The sequence below is a fragment of the Salvia hispanica genome, chromosome 5 (assembly GCF_023119035.1).
Source record: "Salvia hispanica cultivar TCC Black 2014 chromosome 5, UniMelb_Shisp_WGS_1.0, whole genome shotgun sequence".
NCBI classification, from domain to species: domain Eukaryota; kingdom Viridiplantae; phylum Streptophyta; class Magnoliopsida; order Lamiales; family Lamiaceae; genus Salvia; species Salvia hispanica.
In genome coordinates, this window is record NC_062969.1 from 25,874,194 (window position 1) to 25,893,828 (window position 19,635).

General features: G+C 32.3%; 1 protein-coding gene across 3 annotated transcripts; it reads right to left on the reverse strand.

Annotated features, from left to right (window-relative positions):
* Positions 1–8,931: 8,931 nt before the first annotated feature.
* On the reverse strand, positions 8,932–11,589 carry LOC125190599 (ALA-interacting subunit 1-like). Of its 3 annotated transcripts, none has more exons than XM_048087928.1 (8): positions 11,456–11,589; positions 11,216–11,274; positions 11,056–11,130; positions 10,736–10,870; positions 10,576–10,646; positions 10,091–10,391; positions 9,450–9,739; positions 8,932–9,166 (listed from the first exon to the last, which is right to left on the reverse strand). In XM_048087928.1, exons 1-8 carry the CDS (start codon positions 11,511–11,513, stop codon positions 9,109–9,111), a joined length of 1,047 nt encoding a protein of 348 aa, XP_047943885.1. In that variant the 5' UTR covers positions 11,514–11,589; the 3' UTR covers positions 8,932–9,108. The 3 variants fall into 3 exon arrangements, with proteins under 3 accessions (XP_047943885.1, XP_047943886.1, XP_047943887.1); XM_048087929.1 differs by lacking the exon at positions 11,456–11,589 and adding an exon at positions 11,386–11,434; XM_048087930.1 differs by lacking the exons at positions 8,932–9,166; positions 9,450–9,739 and adding an exon at positions 9,756–9,968.
* Between the last annotated feature and the right edge of the window lie 8,046 nt (positions 11,590–19,635).

The window sequence follows — 19,635 nt, forward strand, 5'->3', positions numbered from 1 at the left end:
AACAAATGGTGGTGAGAAACTACAACGGGAGGGGTTTATTTATTTGCAGCTAATTTGAAGTCCCGACAATACCCCTGACAACTGCTTCTTACTGGTGAGCTTAAAATGACGATTATGCCACTGAGCGTGTGCTGTTTTGGAGTCATAACCGACGCCACCTCTTTATAGGGATATCCCACTGAGATTCCACTTATACAAGCTGGACCAACTAACTGACTATGCTCTCCTTTTTATTTATTGCTATTAATATACGTGAAACTAATTAAATTAAATTACATAATTAATTAGTAGTATATTTTTTAACGTTTATGCCAAAATTGAAAATTCAAGTCTCATGTTATAACAACATATCACTACTTAATAAAAGTTTTGACATTTCGATCACAGAGTTAGACTTATGAGTACTATTTATATGCGAAATTAACATTTCACGTCATACACCACGTCCATGACAATTATGCCATAATTAGGTCAAAAATTATTTATACAACAATCGTGCCAAAAATCAGCTTTTAATTATCTGTTTTCATGGAGTATATTTTATAATATTCAAATCAAATAAAATTTCAAAATTTTATTAATTAAAGTTAAAAATACTATACATAATTAAATCCTAAATAATACTTGAAATTAAATACTACCTCCGTACCATAGTAATAGAGTAATTTTGTCATTTTGGTACGTTCTATAGTAATAGAGTCATTTCCCTTTTTAGTAAAAGTCAACACATTTTTCCACACATACTTTACTTTCTTAATTTTTTCTCTCTTCATCTCTTTATCTTTTTCATTTTCCACTTTATTCTCCCTTTACTTAACTCACCTAACACAATTTGTTCTTAATCTCCATGCTAAAAAGAAACGTCTCCATTAGTATGAAATAGAGAGAGTAGTATTAAATAATTAAAGTCCTAAAAGTTGTTAGCAAAATAAACACAAATAATCACGCATATAAAAAGACTAGCACATGAATTGTTAACTCAATTCGTTACTATTTGTGTTGATGCGAAGCTAGAGATTCACTATTTAACTTTTGGTCGCACAATTTACAATGAAATAACAACTTTATATATTGGCAATATAGAAAACCATAATCCTGGTCACATTAGAAAATATATTGTTAAGAGATATATCCTAAGGAAACAATTGGGCCTTAAATACACAAGGATCTGTATTCCAACAGTCTTCCACTTTGAGACTGGAAACTTCCACATAACCACATATTCTTGATTTGCACCCTTATTAGAATTGGTATACTGAAAAAAGTATGTTTCGAGTTGAATGGTTGTTTGTATATTAACCCTCAAACTTCTTTTACTTGTTAAAAAAAGAAGTAGTTTTTGTGATGTTGTGCTTGCTTATTCATTTAAGATATGGTTTACAAGAATTGAATGTCCAAAATTAAATTGGGGCTAAATTCTCTGCACTGTAGACTGGGTAATGGAACAAGTTATCCAGTAGGTAACTCAGTCAATCCCTTCATAATAGAGATAAACTTTGGTTACCTATCGGTAATGTTGCAGAGTCTATCTGAAAGTTTCTTTGCCTTGTGAACTAACGACGCTAGTTTGGTATAACACTGAATTAATCTAACAATGAGATAGGTCCTTCCTGCCTATTTTCTGAAAGACGAGGTCTAGTTGACTATTATTTCATAATCTTTGTATATTAACATCGAACGTACGACAATAATTATGTCATGCTTTGATAAATCAAAAGGTGCGAGTTTTTCGTATTCATGAATCCAATTATCTTGGGCAATGATGATTTAATGTCTAGCGGTGACGGGATTGTTATTGCATTGAATCGTGTCCTAAGAGAGTCCGATTTGATAATTTCGCTAAGAAGTTTGTAGAAAAGATTATTATTCTATAAACCCACCGATTGGAATTTATTTCATGAAAAATAAATAATGTTCTTCAACTAGACCATTCTTGGATAAAAGGATGTTAGGCCATCCACAATGGGACGGAGGATAGCCCGGACGATGCATCCTCCGCCCTATCCTCCGCCATTGCTGGGGTTCGGACTATGCACACATTATCCTCCACGGAGGATGCATCGTCCTCGGACTATGACACGGAGGATGCATCCTCCGGCCTATCCTCCGCCCCATTGCAGGGGTGCGGAGGATAGTCCGGACTATGCACACATTTTTCATTTTTTTAAAAATCTTTTTTGTATTTTCTTCTATATATATCACCAATTTTTTTTACTTCATTTCACACCTTTCACCCCACTCTCTTCCCCATCTCAATTTCTCTCTAAATTCAATAATAAATTCCGAAGATTTTCATATTGCAAGCATAAAATATAAAAAATAAAAAATAAATACTGACAATAGAATATGCCTTTAATTTGTGGTGGTTTTTTTATATTTTTATTCTTGCTAATTGATATATTTGCAAACACAAAAAATATTTTTTTATTCTTGCTAATTAATTGATATATTGTAATTTGAACTTTCAATGAAATGAAGTTGTTTTTTTCCAATTTTTATAGTGTTTAAATATTCAAAATAATAAATAAAATGCTTAGGGCGGACTATAGTCCGCTCCATTGCAGGTGGAAGGGTAGGAGGATAGAATGCTGATATGGCGAAGCATAGGGCGGGCTATCCTCCGCCCCATTATGAATGCCCTTAGTCAATTAAAATCGTATGGAAAACTTAAATTAATTGATGAATATTTCAATTTTAAACACGAAAAAATAACTAATTAAAGAGGAAGTCTTGAGTTTAGAAGTTTGATAGTTTATTGCTCATGCATTAATCGAACTTTTGAGGGATGGGAGTTGCTCTAAAAAAGAAGATCTTTATGAGTATTTCTTTGATCCGTAGGCGTATGCATATGATATACTTTAATCTGATTTTTTTTGTCTAATTATATTTTATAAATAGAATTAATTTTGTGAATTGACTTATTATTTTTTGAAAGTCATCTTAAGATATTTGCGAGAATCAGAAATCTTTTATATATCCCCAATAGGAGAATTGGGCTAAATTTTTCCCTCCAATGTGCTGTGATTTTTTTTTATATCATTTCTCCTATTTTATAAAATACTGATTGGTTAGATTAGGTATCAAAGGAGATATGAATGAACTAGGTGCATAGAAAATTTATTTAGGATGGAGTTTAGTAGTATTATAGATTGAAGCAATTATGAATCAAATTAAGAGTAATTTTTGTTGTGATATGTTTATCTTACTTTGCTTTCTTATCTTTACGTTAATTATTCTATTCCCTCTTACTGTATTTTACAGTCTTTTTCATCTTTTTTCAAAAGCTTGCTATCCAAACAATTTTTTACGTAATTTGTCTTGTGATTATTATTTTTGATTATATAGTTGTATATATACTTCTAGATATTTACTACTCCACTAGTACTTACTCCCTCTATATTTGTATATTATAAAATACTCGTTGAACAAATATGGCGTGGAAAGCATTGCAAAGAGACCATCAATGAACGATGGTTAATGTGGTATACAAGTCGGTAAATGCATGAAAATAAATAAATATTTACATGACACTTGTCTGTATCTATGTGGACAACTTAACCCTAAATTTCCTTATCACTAGCTACAAATCAACAGTGGCCAATTGGCTTACATCTACATTATATTATAATATTATTCTCATTAATGATTTGGCCACTAATTAAAAGCAATTGGTCCCTCAGATGAAATTTGACATTTGCTAACTTGGTTGTATACAACTATTGGAAATTTGCAACAAAGTGTATAATATAAACGACTGGAAGTGAAACACCAAATTTCAACTGAAGCTTGTAAATTTAGATGACCAATATCTTTAATTTAATTTGAACTTTAGCATTAATGTAGACAACGATTATAATCTTCTCTAGATTTCTCTAGATTTCTTTTATTTGATTATGATTGATTTTATTCTTTGGATTTCTCTCATTTGATTATGATTGATATTAGTATTAAACAACACTCCATTCTTCTGGAACCTTACTATTTCACAGTAGGCAGTGACTTTACATTTAAGTGAAAATGCAATCTAAAATTCGAATATGCATGCATATTCAAGTAATTGTGCGTGACGAGATCATTATTTTTTAAAGATATGTGATGAGATATTTAAGCACTATGTATTGAGTTTCTCTAGTTTTATATTCGAACAGCTGGCTGCTATAAAACTCTAATTCAAACAACATTAATAATGAAGAATGGATTAAATATTTCGATTCCTTTTTAGGTGGGCATCCGCCAATATTGATTCCGGTGACATCATAGATTCCGAATTCCACTTAGTTTTAGTACTAATATTATGTTCCACCATTTTATCATTTATTTAAGGGACATTCACACCTAATTTCATGGAATTTTGAAAGAGTTTGGATTTTTCCCATAAACTTTAAAATTGATAAATAATATCACGAATTTTATCCCAAGTTTGTTATTTCCTACCAATAAAAAAAATCCGGCAAATAGAATCATGATACAAATTTTTTTCGTAATTTCTCGACAACAACTTCGAGAGTTTCAAGATTTCCAATATTTGAGAATAGTTTTTCTTGAAACACACCCTTCAAATTTGTTATTCAATCTATTAATATAGCCGGAATTTTTTCACTAGTGGGAAATAACAAACTCAGTGTAAAATTCGTGATATTATTTGTTAATTTCAAAATTCGTGAGAAAAACTCAATTTTTTGAAAGTTCTATGATATTAGGCGTCAATATCTCTTTATTTAATAAAAAGCGGATTAAATATTTTGTCATAAATGTATCAACTTGCTCCCTTGCATTTCTAGTTGGATAAACCAGTTGTATTTGATACTTCGATTTAAAAATGAACACATTTAGTTACTTAATTTAATGCGAAAATTGACTAATACTAGTAGTAGTATTTAGAAGTAAGAAAACATGGTTAAATTGAAAAAGTAGGCCGCCTTACTTGATAGCGGTGAGGGACAAAAATGTAAATACAAAGTGCGAAATTTGAATAAAGAAGGCCCCCACTATGAGGAGGGGCGAGGGCTGTTTGGTAATTTAAGCAATATAATGTGAGGGGATATTCGCATAACAGGGAAGCATAATTCCTTTTGTGACAGTGTATATTCTCCGCCTCCATATTTTATCGTCGCCAGCATGGGACCCACAAAATCCTACGTGGAATCTCGTCCACGGCATTCGATGACGTGGAATTTCACATGGCCGGCGTTTATTTTGCGTTTACATGGACCCGGTTCTTGGCTCTCCCGCCAATGCTTGTCCGCATCAAAACGCCTAATACTTTTTAATCGTTTTAAAATTACATTTAATGAATCGGATGAAAATGATTGTGTATCTTCTACTTTGATTTATGGCCTTCATTAAATGTTTCCACTTTTCTCTCTTTTTGTTATACATAGCAATATCTATTTCAGTTTTGTTTATGGTCACGATTTATACATAGTGATAGTGTCCATCATTAATATTACTTTTATTGGTTGATGGAGAGACATTCGGTTCAAATGCCATTATACCAATATATCATATCCACCATCAAATCTCATTTCGTCAGAATTTTTATATTGCAACATTAAGAATATAATATATTTAGAAATGAAATTTCCGTTATAATGAAGCATATGTTTATATGTCTCGTCTTAAGAATATTTGCCTCCATACATATTATAAGAATGAATAACATAAATATATACTCTCATGCATAATATATTGCTTTGCTTGCGTATATAAAGTGTAAGATCATCCGCAACTACTTAAAAAAGTGTAAGAACATCCACTAAATGTTTACGAATGCATTCCTATGTGACATAATGGTATAGGACACATTATAGGTGGTGGAGCGGGATAGCAGTCACGCGGGGAAATAAAAAGGGTATGTTGTTACACCACGCACTCACCCTCTTTTCTCGGCCATTGGTATCCTAATGTGTTGCCCACTCGTGAATTTGGGAGTGAGCGTATTTGGTGTTGATTTCATCAAAATTTTGGTTTTTAAATTTTAAAAATTACTTAGTCTACAACATATTCCTTATTTACCGTTACTCAATGTTTTTTTTACTTATTTTTTAATTTTCCATCGCCATTTATTTCCACCTTTACATATCCCACCACCTAACTCCATTTTCCACACCTATCATCTTTATCTCAATCTTTAAGTATTTTCCTTTCAATTCAAGTATGAATATCAACATTAGAGTAGTTCATCTGAAGTAAATGTATCCAACGAAAATGTTAATTATCGTATTTCGTATGTTCAACGAGTTGAGGATTACTAAATGAGTCCCCTGGTTACTGAACCAAAAACCCAACAATACATGCATCGTGTGCGAAAAACTATTACCGAAAGGCTATTCGATGATTACTTTACTGAGAATCGGCGATAGGAGGAATTCGTCTTCTATCGCCATTTTCTTATGAGCTAGAATCTATTCTTGTACATAGCAAGAACATTGATGGCTCGGGAAGAATACTTCTAGCTTTCAACAATTGTAATTTTAGGACTTTATATGAATTTTCTATCTAAAATAAATTACAGTATAAAATAAATGGTAAAAGATAAATACATGGGATCTTAGTAGTTAAGAAAATGAAGGGTAGGTTATAAATATTGTTTTCAAGCAAGGAATATGTTAAAATAATATTTTGAGATCCATGAATAGTGAAATAAAAAAAGAATTTAAGTGACGTGATAACAGTTGACGTAAATATATTCAAAGTATACATGATAATGTGATAATAGTTTTTATGTAAATGATCAGTACTGCTTTAAATATACATATATTGTGCATTATTGACATATATTTATTTTTGTCAAATTTATACTCAATCTGTCTATAAAATAATGTCACATTTCGTCTACAATTTAAATGTTAAGTATTTTTTTTCTTTTTTAAGTAAATGAACCTCATATTTTGTTAAATTGGTACATTCATATTATATTAAAATATTACTCATATATAAAATATGACACATATAAAAGTGGATTTGCGCAATTATTTTTCTGTTATGCATATTAGCAATTCAGTCAAACTTTCGATATCTTTGAAGCATTTTAAATATTTTGAATTAGCATTCATGTGGTTGCTGTCAAATATGGATAGCTCTATATTTAAAGTATATTCTCAACATTTCTTATAGTTTAGGCTTTCAGGGGTTGGATGAGACACCAATTAGCTTAACTTATTTGGAATAGATTTTTTGGTTTTGATTAATTAATTATTTTAGAATATATGCTTTCTGAACGTGCTTTCGCTTAACAACTCGAACCAAAACACGTTAGGGCCATGTTATGAATGAATCAATGAATTGATATTTTCAAAAACCGTTCCAACAAATTAGTTTATTTTTCGCAGTTGGATTAATTTCAATTATGTACAATTTGACACGACATAAAAACGTTAGTGATATTCAAGTGAAACTATTGGAATGGTTCTTTTAAATAGGAGTAGTATTTGAAACCCTTTATAATATTTATTTTATTTGAAAAAGGGAATATTGGTGTATGGATAATGCGAGATTTAATCAAACCAAGAACAACACAATCCACAAAAATACAAAAACTCTAATTGTACGTGTCTGCACGGGTACAAATGTACAATCATTTTTGCCCACCCTTTTTTGTATATAGAGGAAAATTCGTAAATTATTATGGAGTATAAATAATGATGAAATTAACATTATGCAGTCACACTGAACCAACTCAGTGGGAATTAAAAGAATTCGCAGAATGTTAATCGCTCAAAAAAATCATAACAATTGAAAAAAAAAATCAAGAAACATGTAGCTTCTTCTATTATTGATAGTGTGTGACTATTTTGTTGTAACCAAATAAAAAAATAAACAGTGAGGACAGGTTAGGATATAATGGGCCTATGGAGAAAGTAAAGGGAAGTTTCGCAAATTTGTTGCATTCAATCCAAAAGTCATTTTCATAATGGTGTTGATGAAGATGTGCCAGAGTTTGGGCTTTTGATGCTTCTACTGAATTCCACACTTTAATTATGTGAACACAAACAAGTCGGCATGGTATCATTTACCAATTAGGAGCCGACGCAAAATATTTAAATAAATAATACTATAGGTTATATTTTCTAAACTTATTCGTTTGGATAATTGACACGAGCTCTTCACATAATTATTCACATAAAAATCAGATAAATTTCAAAATTACTAGTATATGATAAAAGATAGACTTAGTAACAGCTTTAATTTAGCCCCTCATCACTCTATTTGTGTGCATGGTCCTATGATTGCAATAATACATACTAACTTGTTCTTTTCCTATCTATCATGAGTGAAGTTTGCAAATTGCAATGATACATATGTTATAAGTACGAAAAAAATAGTCACATCATATAATTGTTAATACAGGACACCTAACTAATTAATTTGATTAGAGGTTTTTGTTTTATAGTCATAACATTTCAAAAAATGTTCTGAATTTTCATATATTTGAAAAATGGCATGTACATGTACTTGTACTTTGGGCTCAAACTATGATGTGAAAGACACGAAATTGACGTTATTTTATGCCAGAGATTTTCTAGAATTCTCTATTCAATCCGGAGTTGAATAACGACATTTTAAGTTTTAAAGTTGATTAAAATCTCATTTTGACCAAGTGTTTTTTTTTTCAAATTTATAACAATATAACAACATTCAACTCCAAGTGAAATACTTATAAAAGTTTTGACACAATACATATGTCAACTTGGACCTTGCACCCAATATAGTGTAAGCCCCAAAAGATAAAGCTTCGACAAATTTTACATTTTTCAGAGAAAAGCTCAAGATGATAATTTTGTAATAGCTCCAAATGTTGACTATAAACCTTTCGATTAATATATGCCTTAAATTAAAAGTCTCGAGAACATTTGCAGGTTTATTATTTAAATATAATAAATGCCCGAAGAGCTATAGATAAATTAAGCTGCAATTTCACATTATCAAAGATTAAAACTCAAAAGAAAAACATATATAATCTTGAAAGGACTTGATTTCGGACTTAATTTCGAATATGACAAAGAAGGATTAGTGTTATAGGTACAGCCATCGCTAGAAAAACAATGCCAACTTACCGAGTTTTCATCATCGTACGCTCAATGCACATTTCGAATAAGAAAAGAAAAGCTATTGCACGGAAGCAGGATTTTTGTTCCAGGATAGGTAGGATGGATCACCTAGTGGCCTGCAATATGATTCGACATCATTTAAGCTATAAAAACGCACTTTGATCCAAGTACAAAAACCAAACAGAGAGCATGGTTGATGAAAATAAACTATCCCCTGTCAAAGAAAATGGGGACTTTGGTGAGACAGAGAGGTTTTATGAAATGCAATTTGAAAGACGAACGTGCCTGGTATTTGGTTGCTATACATATCTCCTCAAGTATGTAGAAAGCATGTTACATTCATGTATATGTAGTTGGAAAGATAATATAAGGAAAGATGGAATTGAGTTAAAAGATTACCTCGGTTTGATGAGATAGACAGTGATAAAAACTAAGGCGATGAGCAGACAAACTCCACCAACAATGATATAAACCATGCCAAGGAAATCATTCTTCCCACCAATCCAGGTTGTGGTAGAAATCACCAACTTCTTTTTTCCATTGAAACTGTAAGTATTGTAATTGTTTTGTATCACTACTTTTATAATTTCATTAACTTCCAGATCAGTTTCTATTCTGCCATATAATTTTCTGAAATTGGGTAATGCTGCGGTTCTCATCCAAACAAGAAGATCCTCTTGCTGGTTCAGCTGTTGCACACAAAAAAATGTATAAGCGAATACCGGGTATATAAACATAGAAACAGAACAAATGTTTCATGACTGATATTGCTTGAATATTCAGAGTTTCGAGCCTAGCTCCTTCATTGATATGCTTCCAAGTTGTGATATTGAATAACTGATATGTCTGTGATGATTCCACTGGTCATATATGACTTGCCAACGACTATCTATCAAATTTTATATGTTCCTCTTTTCTCTGTGTCAAACCAGTCAGAAAAGTAGAGAGGAATCATATAAGCATTCACCATTTTAATGAACATGTTTTATTGACAACCTTATCATATGCATATACAGAGGAAAATGAGCTAACTCGCTTACAGGAATGTTGTCAATAAGCTTCCCACCGCCAATCAAGCTTCGGTTTTGGAAATTTTTAGAATAGACATTATTCCCAAATTTATGGGTTCTGTCACTCTCCCATGCTATTCCTTTTTTGTTAATTGGTAGCGCAACATCATTTCTTGACAGAGTGTATGTATCGTTGAACAAACTCCACGCAATGAGGCCACAAGGGACAATAGGCTGGCCTTCACTAAGCTGTGCTTCCGGTTCACAATTGGTGGTTTTGGCACTAGCCGAAGGATCCCTGTACTGTTCATCATTCCGGCTTTTCACATAACTGCACCATACATTCACAACACAATTCTAACTCAAAGAAAGTCTCCACATTCATTTCCAAGTTATAGCTTGCTAAACATGCCATTATTTGCAAACAAGAAGCATAAAGCACTACTTACTACATTGTGCAAACAAAATAGTACTAATGAGATGAAAACTAAGCAAATGATTTTCATTTCACCGACCGGCGATGGTTTTGATAGAACTGATCAAGCTGATAGTACACAAAAATAGGCTGCTTCATCTTCTTTGGAACCTGAGGAAATTAAATAAAAATTGAAGGCAAGTTAAAAAAGGCAGTAAGACAACATAGATAAAGCATTGTGATCACAAAGTTAGACTAACAATCAAAGTCCTAATACAGGTTTTGTCCGTCGTTTCATCCTGGATGTATCCTATCCTCTTCGAGTATACAACATCAGGATCCGGAGAATCCGCAGGAATGCAGACCTCGTCGTACTGATCTACGAGTTCAACCACCTACACGTTTTCGTATTCACAATCCTTCATATCCATATCTTGCAAAGGAAATAGCAATCCATAGATAAAGCTCTTACAATTTATGTAGTACTAATACATTAGAGTAAGATAAATTAGTGTAATTTTTTTAAATATTTGTACATTTGTTTTTCTACAAAAAACAGAGTGATGTATTGCAGCATTACATTCTCTGAAGCAGACAAGTGGGAAAGGCCAATTGGTATGAAAGTTATGCCAATCACAATGAAAGTTGCCATAACCTGAATCACAATCAACATTTATATAATCAAGCAATTTTTAATTGGGAAAAATACTATACATATACACACATATGGAGAGAGATACCAATGCAGGAGTTAAGATTGGTTTGCAAGCAGGAAGCTCTTGTTGGGTAAACCTAGAATCTGGAGAAAAAAAATTGCGAATGATAAATGAAGGGAAGAAAGAAATGTTATTGAATAAAATCAAACAATGTAGACTGGTATGAATTTGTTTAATAGATTGATCATTTACACCATTGTTCAACATTCTGATAAAGCATCGAATTAGACGAAGATTTGGCAGTAAAAGATTAAAGAAATGTACAAGTGGGTTTCGTCGAACTCTTGGAAGACGATTTAGAAGCTCCATCTGAAAAGCTCATTTTTCAGATTGTTGAATTTATGAAATAATTGTGGTTAAAACAGAGATAATCCAGATAGTAAAATGGGATAATTCTTTCTCATGTTTTGCGGTTTTGGAAAGGAATTTGATCTAATTTAACTCATTAATTACGTCGAATACGCATTAAAATTTGAAAAAGAAAGTTTCAAAATTAATTCGACTGATTGTGAGAAATTAAGTTAATCCTACAAGTAGGCAGAGTAAGTGGATTGCATATTAAAATAGATAATGTGCTTTAGAGGCAATAATATTGATTCAACTTTTATATGGATTTATTAATAAAGTAAGGGCCAAAATTGGTTCTGAACATACGCGCATTTTATGATTTTGGTCTTATATTTTATTTTTTAATTTTTTTCAACTCGGATCACAATTGGTTCTACATTAATAATTCCGTCAATTTTTAAACGGTATTAACCCGATTTTGATGGTTTTAACTTTTAACAGTCCCTTTCGGGTTAAAACCGTTTAAAAATCGGGTTAAAACCGTTTAAAAATTGATGAAATTGTTAGTGTAAGGCCAATTATGATCCGAGTTGAAATGTTCAAGATGCAAAATTTCAAAAGATAAAATATATGACCAAAATCATAAAATGGGCATACGTTCGGGACCAGTTTTGGCCTTTATTCTTATTAATATTCACGATTTTAAATATGCACGATATTTTTAAATTAATTTTTAATATCCAAATTGGTACTCCTAAATCCAAACAAGGATGTTCAAAGATTGAATATGCTTTCATTCATTGTCTAATTCCTAAAAAGGCGACAAAACCAAAAACCATCCAAAATTTACAAAGTTGAGCCCCATTTCAGCAACCCTTTACGGCATTACGAATCGAAATTTAAACAATCCTTTCCTAAATAGTTGGAGTATTATCCAAATTCATGTTTCTATCACTCTATGTTGTCTAACTAAAGAAAAACAAATTTGAGCAGGATATCGCACAAAGATATTTGAAAGCTGCAAAGAAAAAAATACTGAAAAAGTCATCGAGTTAGCTAATGGGAAGCAGATTCGAAATCACACAAAGATAATTCACCTGATCTCACCATTCTATAAAGTTTAGACTGTTTATAGAAGGAAGCTTAGCAATTGGATTATCATGCAGTAAATCAACAATTTATAGATGAGTGAATGCATGACTGATCAAACCTCATACTCTTGCCATAAAGCTTGATTTAGTGGCCCCAAACAAGCTGTTATGATCGAGATTCTCCCTTAAAACTTCAGAAATACACATAATTTTGAACGAAATCAAGTTTAGAAACATGCAATACATTTCATAGATAAAAAGTAGCTCTATATCACACAAAGTCACACTGTTCTACCATCTAGACCTTGCGCATTGTCCGTGTTTCCTTTGTAATTTAATACTACTACTATAATTTGCGACCTTTATGTACTTTTGAAAGATTATTCTAGAACTTCAAAGTGAGTATTGTAAAACATGAACTTCTAAATCTTAAAGGGTAGTTTGGATTAACTTCTAAATCTTAAAGGGTAGTTTGGTTTAAGGTGATAGTTAATTTATACTAACATATCATGAGGTGTTTACTATAGGTGCTGTTCGATTTGATGGATAAAATAATAGTGAGAGCCAATATGGAATTAAGAAAGATGGGCTTTATCTTTAGACTAAATTAGTATTGAATGTTCATTGTTGTTTGGTTGCCAAGATTATGTCGAAGATAATTTCAGTTAGATGTTTAGTTAGTAAAATTATTAACAAAATTAGGAATATTAATTTTGATTAATTTGATATAATAAATTATGAATTAATTTCAAATAATTAACTAATTGGATAGTTTAATATATAATGATTAATTATATAATCAAATTAAATAGTAATAAATTGTTTTATAAATTATGAATCAATATTAATTAATTAGCAAATTAAAGAAATAAATCATATTAGTTAATTATCTAGATACATCATACTAGTACATTACTCCCTCCGTCCCACTTTAGGAGTCTCATTTGAGTTCAGCACGAGTTTTAATAAATGTAAAGGAAAATAGTGAAAAAAGATAGTGGAATGTAAGCCCTACTTTTATATATTTGTTTTATAATAAAATGTGAGTTGAGAACAGTCAGTGGAATGTGAGCCTTATTACGAATATTCTAACCGGGATTTCTAAAGTGGTGCACCCAAAAATGGTCAACTGGAACTCCTAAAATGGGATGGACGGAGTATTAAATCTTATGCAACCGTCATCTACTAATAAACAATTCTCAAAATTCTCAAAATAAAGAAGCAATCAACACTTGGAAAATATTAAGTCTACAATCTAAAAATAATAAAATTAAATTACAAATTAAAAGCCCAAAATTACCATCATCATCATGATCATCATGATCATCATCATTTCTTCCTAAAAGAAAGAATAGAAAAAATCTAATCTTGATCATTTTTCCATCGACGAGAGAAAAAGAGAAGATGGAGAGAGAGGGAGCAGAGAGAGAATAGAGACGACATGCACTGTGAGGCTAAAATAGTCGCTGGGGTATGGATGCGATTCATTGTCTCGAATTAAAAGTGAAAATAGTACTGGGCATGCTGGCTACAACTAGGGCTTTTAATTAGTCTCGGGTAGGGGTGGGAATTCAGGTATTAAATCTTATGCAACCGTCATCTACTAATACACAATTCTCAAATTCTCGAAATAAAGAAGCAATCAACACTGATTCACTTGGTTTTGCCATGGTTTTAGAGAGTAGTTTTATTTGGTTTTGATCACATATTGTGTACTTTGAGGTATGATTATAGCTACTTCTCTATTATGTTGGTATTTTGATCATTTTGTGAAGAATGTGTAGAAAAATGTACAAAATATGTGGATGTGCAGGAGCTTTGGTTCGAGACAGTTTTTCTAGAGATTTTGAAGTTCGATTAGCCTATAATTCATACCATTCTTTTCGTCTTCAAAAGATCTTCGCGTGGATATCTTAAATATCTCAATCGGAGTTTGTTAGAAGAAGTTATAGCCATTTTACAGAAACTACGCGGAACAGTGACATAGCTAACGACCCGCCGTGTTCGCATGCAACGAACCCGGCGACCCGCCAAATACGCACTGGAAAAACACCGTAGGCAGCTAGCGACTCGCCACCTTCTACGCACACTGTACATGACGACCCGCCAGCTTCGTCGGATAGCTTATTTCGCGCCCAAAGTTAACCCTAGGTATATATATGCCTAGGAAACACCTCCCAACACGATTCTACACGCCTCCTACCCCAAAAATATCAGTTTTTAACCTAGGAAGAAGAGAAGAACGAGCAGATGACGAGTATTCATTGCAAGATTGAAGACGAGGCCTCCAATCCGCCCAATCTAATTCTAGGAGTTCATATTTTAGTTTTATTTTTGTTCAAACAATATTTTTTAATATTCTTTGAATATTTTTTTGACTTTTGTGATGAACATGAGTAGCTAAATCCTCCGTACAGTTCTACGGGGGAGATACAATGATTTTTATGTTTAATTGATTTCCTTTTTCTATGCCCTGACTCATGTGGTTATTTTGACTTCTCTTGTGCTTATACATATTACTGATCGCCTTATAAATGCATGTGAAATTTACTACAATACTCGGGAGATGAGTAGTTTAATTTGAAAGAAGAGAAGTTGACGTCTTTGCCAATATAATCGGGATATTTGAGCCTTTGAATGCAGTTATGTATCTTAGGAGCTTTTAGGAGTTGTTACCTTAGTTCTAGGAAGACACTTCGGTTCTAGGTAACAATCTAAAAATTATATGCTTCGGGAGAAGATATAGTTTTACTTTAGTGATAGCTTAATAACCCTTGAGACCCTTTGTTGGGATAGTTTGGAAATTAGTTAATCATAGGATAGTTGTTATCGATCCGTAGGATTCTACCTTCCTCATCCTTGATCTGCATCCGTTACATTTTTCTTGCTTTTATTTGTCTAAGTTGTTTTTATTTGCTTTATTTATTGTTTATGCTTTGCTTTCAAGTAAATTTAGAAAAACCAAAACTTTTGGATTCATTTAGATAGTAGTTGAAGTTGGTTCATTGAGAATATTTTATTTTATTTTTATTTCTATGCTAATTATGTCATTTTATGAATTTAAAAATGTCAACTGTATAGCCGAGTCAGGCCAGTGACTAACCGAAAGGCAACGACAGAGAGTATCTGGATCGGAGGCGACAACTAATAGATGCATGGACTTGAAGAAAGAAAGAGATGGAATGAGAGTAGAGTCACTTAATGGAGAGTCGATGATTGACGTATTTATAAATGTTAGAGAAAAATAACCTAATTAATTATAATTAAGTATATAATTATAAAAGTTACACTAAATAGTACATCGGGTATATTCGGGTAATACCCGACACCCGATTGGATTACCCAATACGCGACTTATCTTAAATTTCATTACCCGATCCCATACCCAATCACATTTTATTGGATATCGTGTATCTAATACCGGGCGTGTATCGGGTCGGGAATGGATAACCAATATTCTATATTCATATTTCCATCACTAGTCTCGGGCTGAATCTGATTTACATCTTGGAAAACGAACGGCTGATAAAACTTGAGTTAGACAAATTCTTGGGTTTGTAGGGCCAACCAAACGGCCATTATGAGTACTGGATCAGATTGACGATACATAAGCTAGATTGAGTATTTAACAACTTCTGCGTGCACTTCGCAATCTTGACGTGCACTTCGCGAGCTGGCCATTGACAAGACAAAGTTGAAGGAGATTAGGTCTTTGTTTAACAACTTCTCGTACCGTCGTCGCCTTGCTCGGAATACAAAAGAATTTGAGGGGTTCTAGAGTAGATCATTGCTTTACTTCTCACAGTTGACGCTACTAATCTGAAAGTGTCTAGTTAATAAGAATCTTTCTTTCCACTTCTCACAATTTTTCAGTGTAACAGTTTTTCACTAACACATCTTATTATTGGAAGGCTCATGGGCACATTATATTCCTAGTTACTTGTTAATGCAATATAATCGGTGATTGCTCCACAAATTAGTTGCTATAAACACCCTCAAGGCCTCAACTATCTTTAAGCAATTATATTTAGAGCTTGTTCCATACATTTTTTTTTTATCATTTCGAGTCATTACTAAAATTAGACCAAGTCTAAATATGGAGAGTTTTTGACCAATTACATGACACTAAATATCACAATCCACTAAGACTACTTCTATTATCTTTTTCCTCATTTTTTTATAATTTTTTTTCCCATTTCTCTCGTACTTTACTATTGGTTTATCTCACAAATTGTCCCTGGACTTTAAAAATATCTCCAGTAGTCCCTGGACTAAGGGTTAATTTCATAATTGGTCCTTTTGCACTGTTTTCTTCTGAAAATATCCTTTTGGCTGCTGAGCAATTTTGTCTTTTCACATTTTAACTGTTTCAATATATGATATTATTTCAATGATGTACTAAATCTGATATGATTTGAAAATTATCTTCTTCTTCCTTTGCCATCCTTCACTTTGTTTTTTTTTTTAAATTTCAATATTAAATTAATTTTATAAATTTAAATTTAAAATTTGGATTTTAAATTTAATTTTATAAAATTAAATCTAATATTGAAATAAAAAAAACAAAGTGAAGTATTGCAAAGGGGAAGAAGAAGATAATTTCGAAATAATATAAGATTTAGTGCATCATTGAAATAATATCATATTGAAACAATTAAAATGCGAAAAGATGAAATTGCTCAGCAACCCAAAAGTGCATTTTCGAAAGAAAATAGTGCAAAATGACCCCTTTTGAAATAAACCCTTAGTCCAGGGACTACTGAAGATATTTTTAAAGTCCAGGGACTATTGGTGAGATAAACTTATAATCTAGGGATTGTGTTTGTAGTTCACTCTATTATTTATTATACTGTGTTTTTATATGGGGTATTTAGCTTTAAACTTCTATTTTCTTACAAAATTTTGGATATTAGTTTTTAAAATCCATCAATAAATTATTAAACTTTTAATTTGTTCGGCCAATCAATCAAGACTTCGACACTTTGAAACTGATATGATGTGAACACTTACGTGGACCATAAATCAAACAAACCACATAAATGCATTCAATTGATTAACGATTTAACCAAATTGTTAATACACTATATATTGTAAAGTAGCCTAAATCAAACTAAAAAAATGAGCAAAACTATAGTTATTTTTTTTTGGAAGATCATAAATATGGAGTATAAGAGCGTCCTTAACACTGCGGGCCGGACTGCACATGGGTTCCGGCCTGCAGCCTGGTGCGTTGGAGTGGAGCGAGTCGCGGCTCAGGCCGCGCCTGAGGACGTGGAAGAGTCCCAGGGCCGCGCTGGGTTGCGTCCCGGCCCAGCGTTGGGTGCTCCTGGGACGCGCCTGGTTGCGGCCCGGCCTAGGGTTGTGGGGTGTTCGGGCCAGACCCAGAATCCCTATCCAATTTTATTTTTCTTTATTAATTTCGATTTTTTTGCCTATTTATATGGAGTACCATTTATTCAACATTTTTCCAATAATTTCTACTTCGTTCTCTATTCTCTCTCTATCCTCTCTATATATTTATTTTTTCTAGGGATTTGTAATTTTTAATTTCTAGTGTTTATAATTTTTATTTAATAGGACTCGTAATTTTTTATTTATAGGGTTTGTAATTTTATATAAACACTCAGAATAATGAATTTTTTGTATTTTAATTGTTCAATTTTTTCCGCTTTACGAGTAAAATAGATTGTCATTGTGAATAGTGCAATTTAATTGTTGGGTCTGTACGAGGTCTGTAGAGTTATAAGAGTTGTGGCCTGATGCATAAAATTAGGGGAACGTTGAGAGGACTTGGGACCTGGATCCTGGTGGAGTTAAGATGCACTAACATTATTTAATAGGAGCAGTTTTTAGATGAGTCACGACCAACAAATCAAACGACAATATCGGTAGGTCCCCACTCTTTTGATAGTGTAATTCCATCATAAACGAAAATGCTTTATTATTTGACTTAAATATAAATCTAAATTGTAAATGCTTCGTATTTACAGGTCACTGACTCACTGTGTTTGATTGAACATCAAATTTTAAGTTTATAGTGATACTAGTTTGATAAGAAAAGTAGATTTAAAATTGATTTCCAATTCGAATTTAACATCCAAATGAGATTTTTATATTTTACTAAGTTTTTTAGATCACATTTGTTTGTGGGGCTTAAAATTCATGTTTCTACTTATGGATGGAGGAGGGTATAATGTTATGATTTCATTATAATTGGGGAAAAAAGTTTAGAATCCCCAATCCAACCCCGGTCCGACGAGGCATATGGGAGGATGTAAATCAGGTATTTAGTGGCCCGTTAATGAGAGATTAGTTGCCCACGAACTTACAAGGAGCCCATCATCAAAGCTACGTTGCGGCTGCATAACTCAAACCTTGCCCATTGAAACAAATGTATCCATTCGAAACCAACTGAGTTATGCCCTGCAACCTGCGGGCGTGATTTCATCGTGAAAACGTCAAACATAATGTTACATAATTTACATAAATAAAAAATTAATGTCAAATCTTGGTTATTTTTTTATTCAGCAAACAAATTGAAATTTCAATTATTTTTATTAACGAATAAAATTAAATTAGAATATTATAATTTTATTTAATTTCATAAAATTATAAATAAATCTATTGTATCCAACACGCACGCCAAATAAATTTGAATGCAACCAGAAAAATACGACCAATTAAATTCACGTTTGAGAATTCATTAAAATAATTACTCCTTTCTGCTATAATTCTATTAACAATATAGGGTAAAGCAGCCACAACTCTATAGCAACAGCCGATCTTTTCTTTTTGTTTATTGTTTTCTGTGTTTCACATTCCTATATAGTAGTAGTAGTAGTATTGCTTTTCGTATAAACCAAAAACTATAGTATAATTAATTTAACCTATGTGGGGAAGCAGTTGGTTACAACCACCAACATCAACCGACGCAGATCCAGCTGGCGTTGAAAATGACCATACAAATCATTTGGGACCCACTTCAAACGTGGCCACGTCAGACTGACACAAAATTTAGTTGTCTTTACGCGCTGCAGCCCACCTGTTTACTACTTCCACGTGTCA

Coding starts and splice junctions, on each gene's coding strand:
- LOC125190599 (XM_048087928.1), bottom strand. CDS start 11,513: ATGAGCTTTTCAGATGGAGCTTCTAAATCGTCTTCCAAGAGTTCGACG. Junction 10,647..10,735: donor CCTGTATTAGGACTTTGATT/GTTAGTCTAACT, acceptor TAATTTCCTCAG/GTTCCAAAGAAGATGAAGCA. Junction 9,167..9,449: donor GTCTATCTCATCAAACCGAG/GTAATCTTTTAA, acceptor ATCATATTGCAG/GCCACTAGGTGATCCATCCT.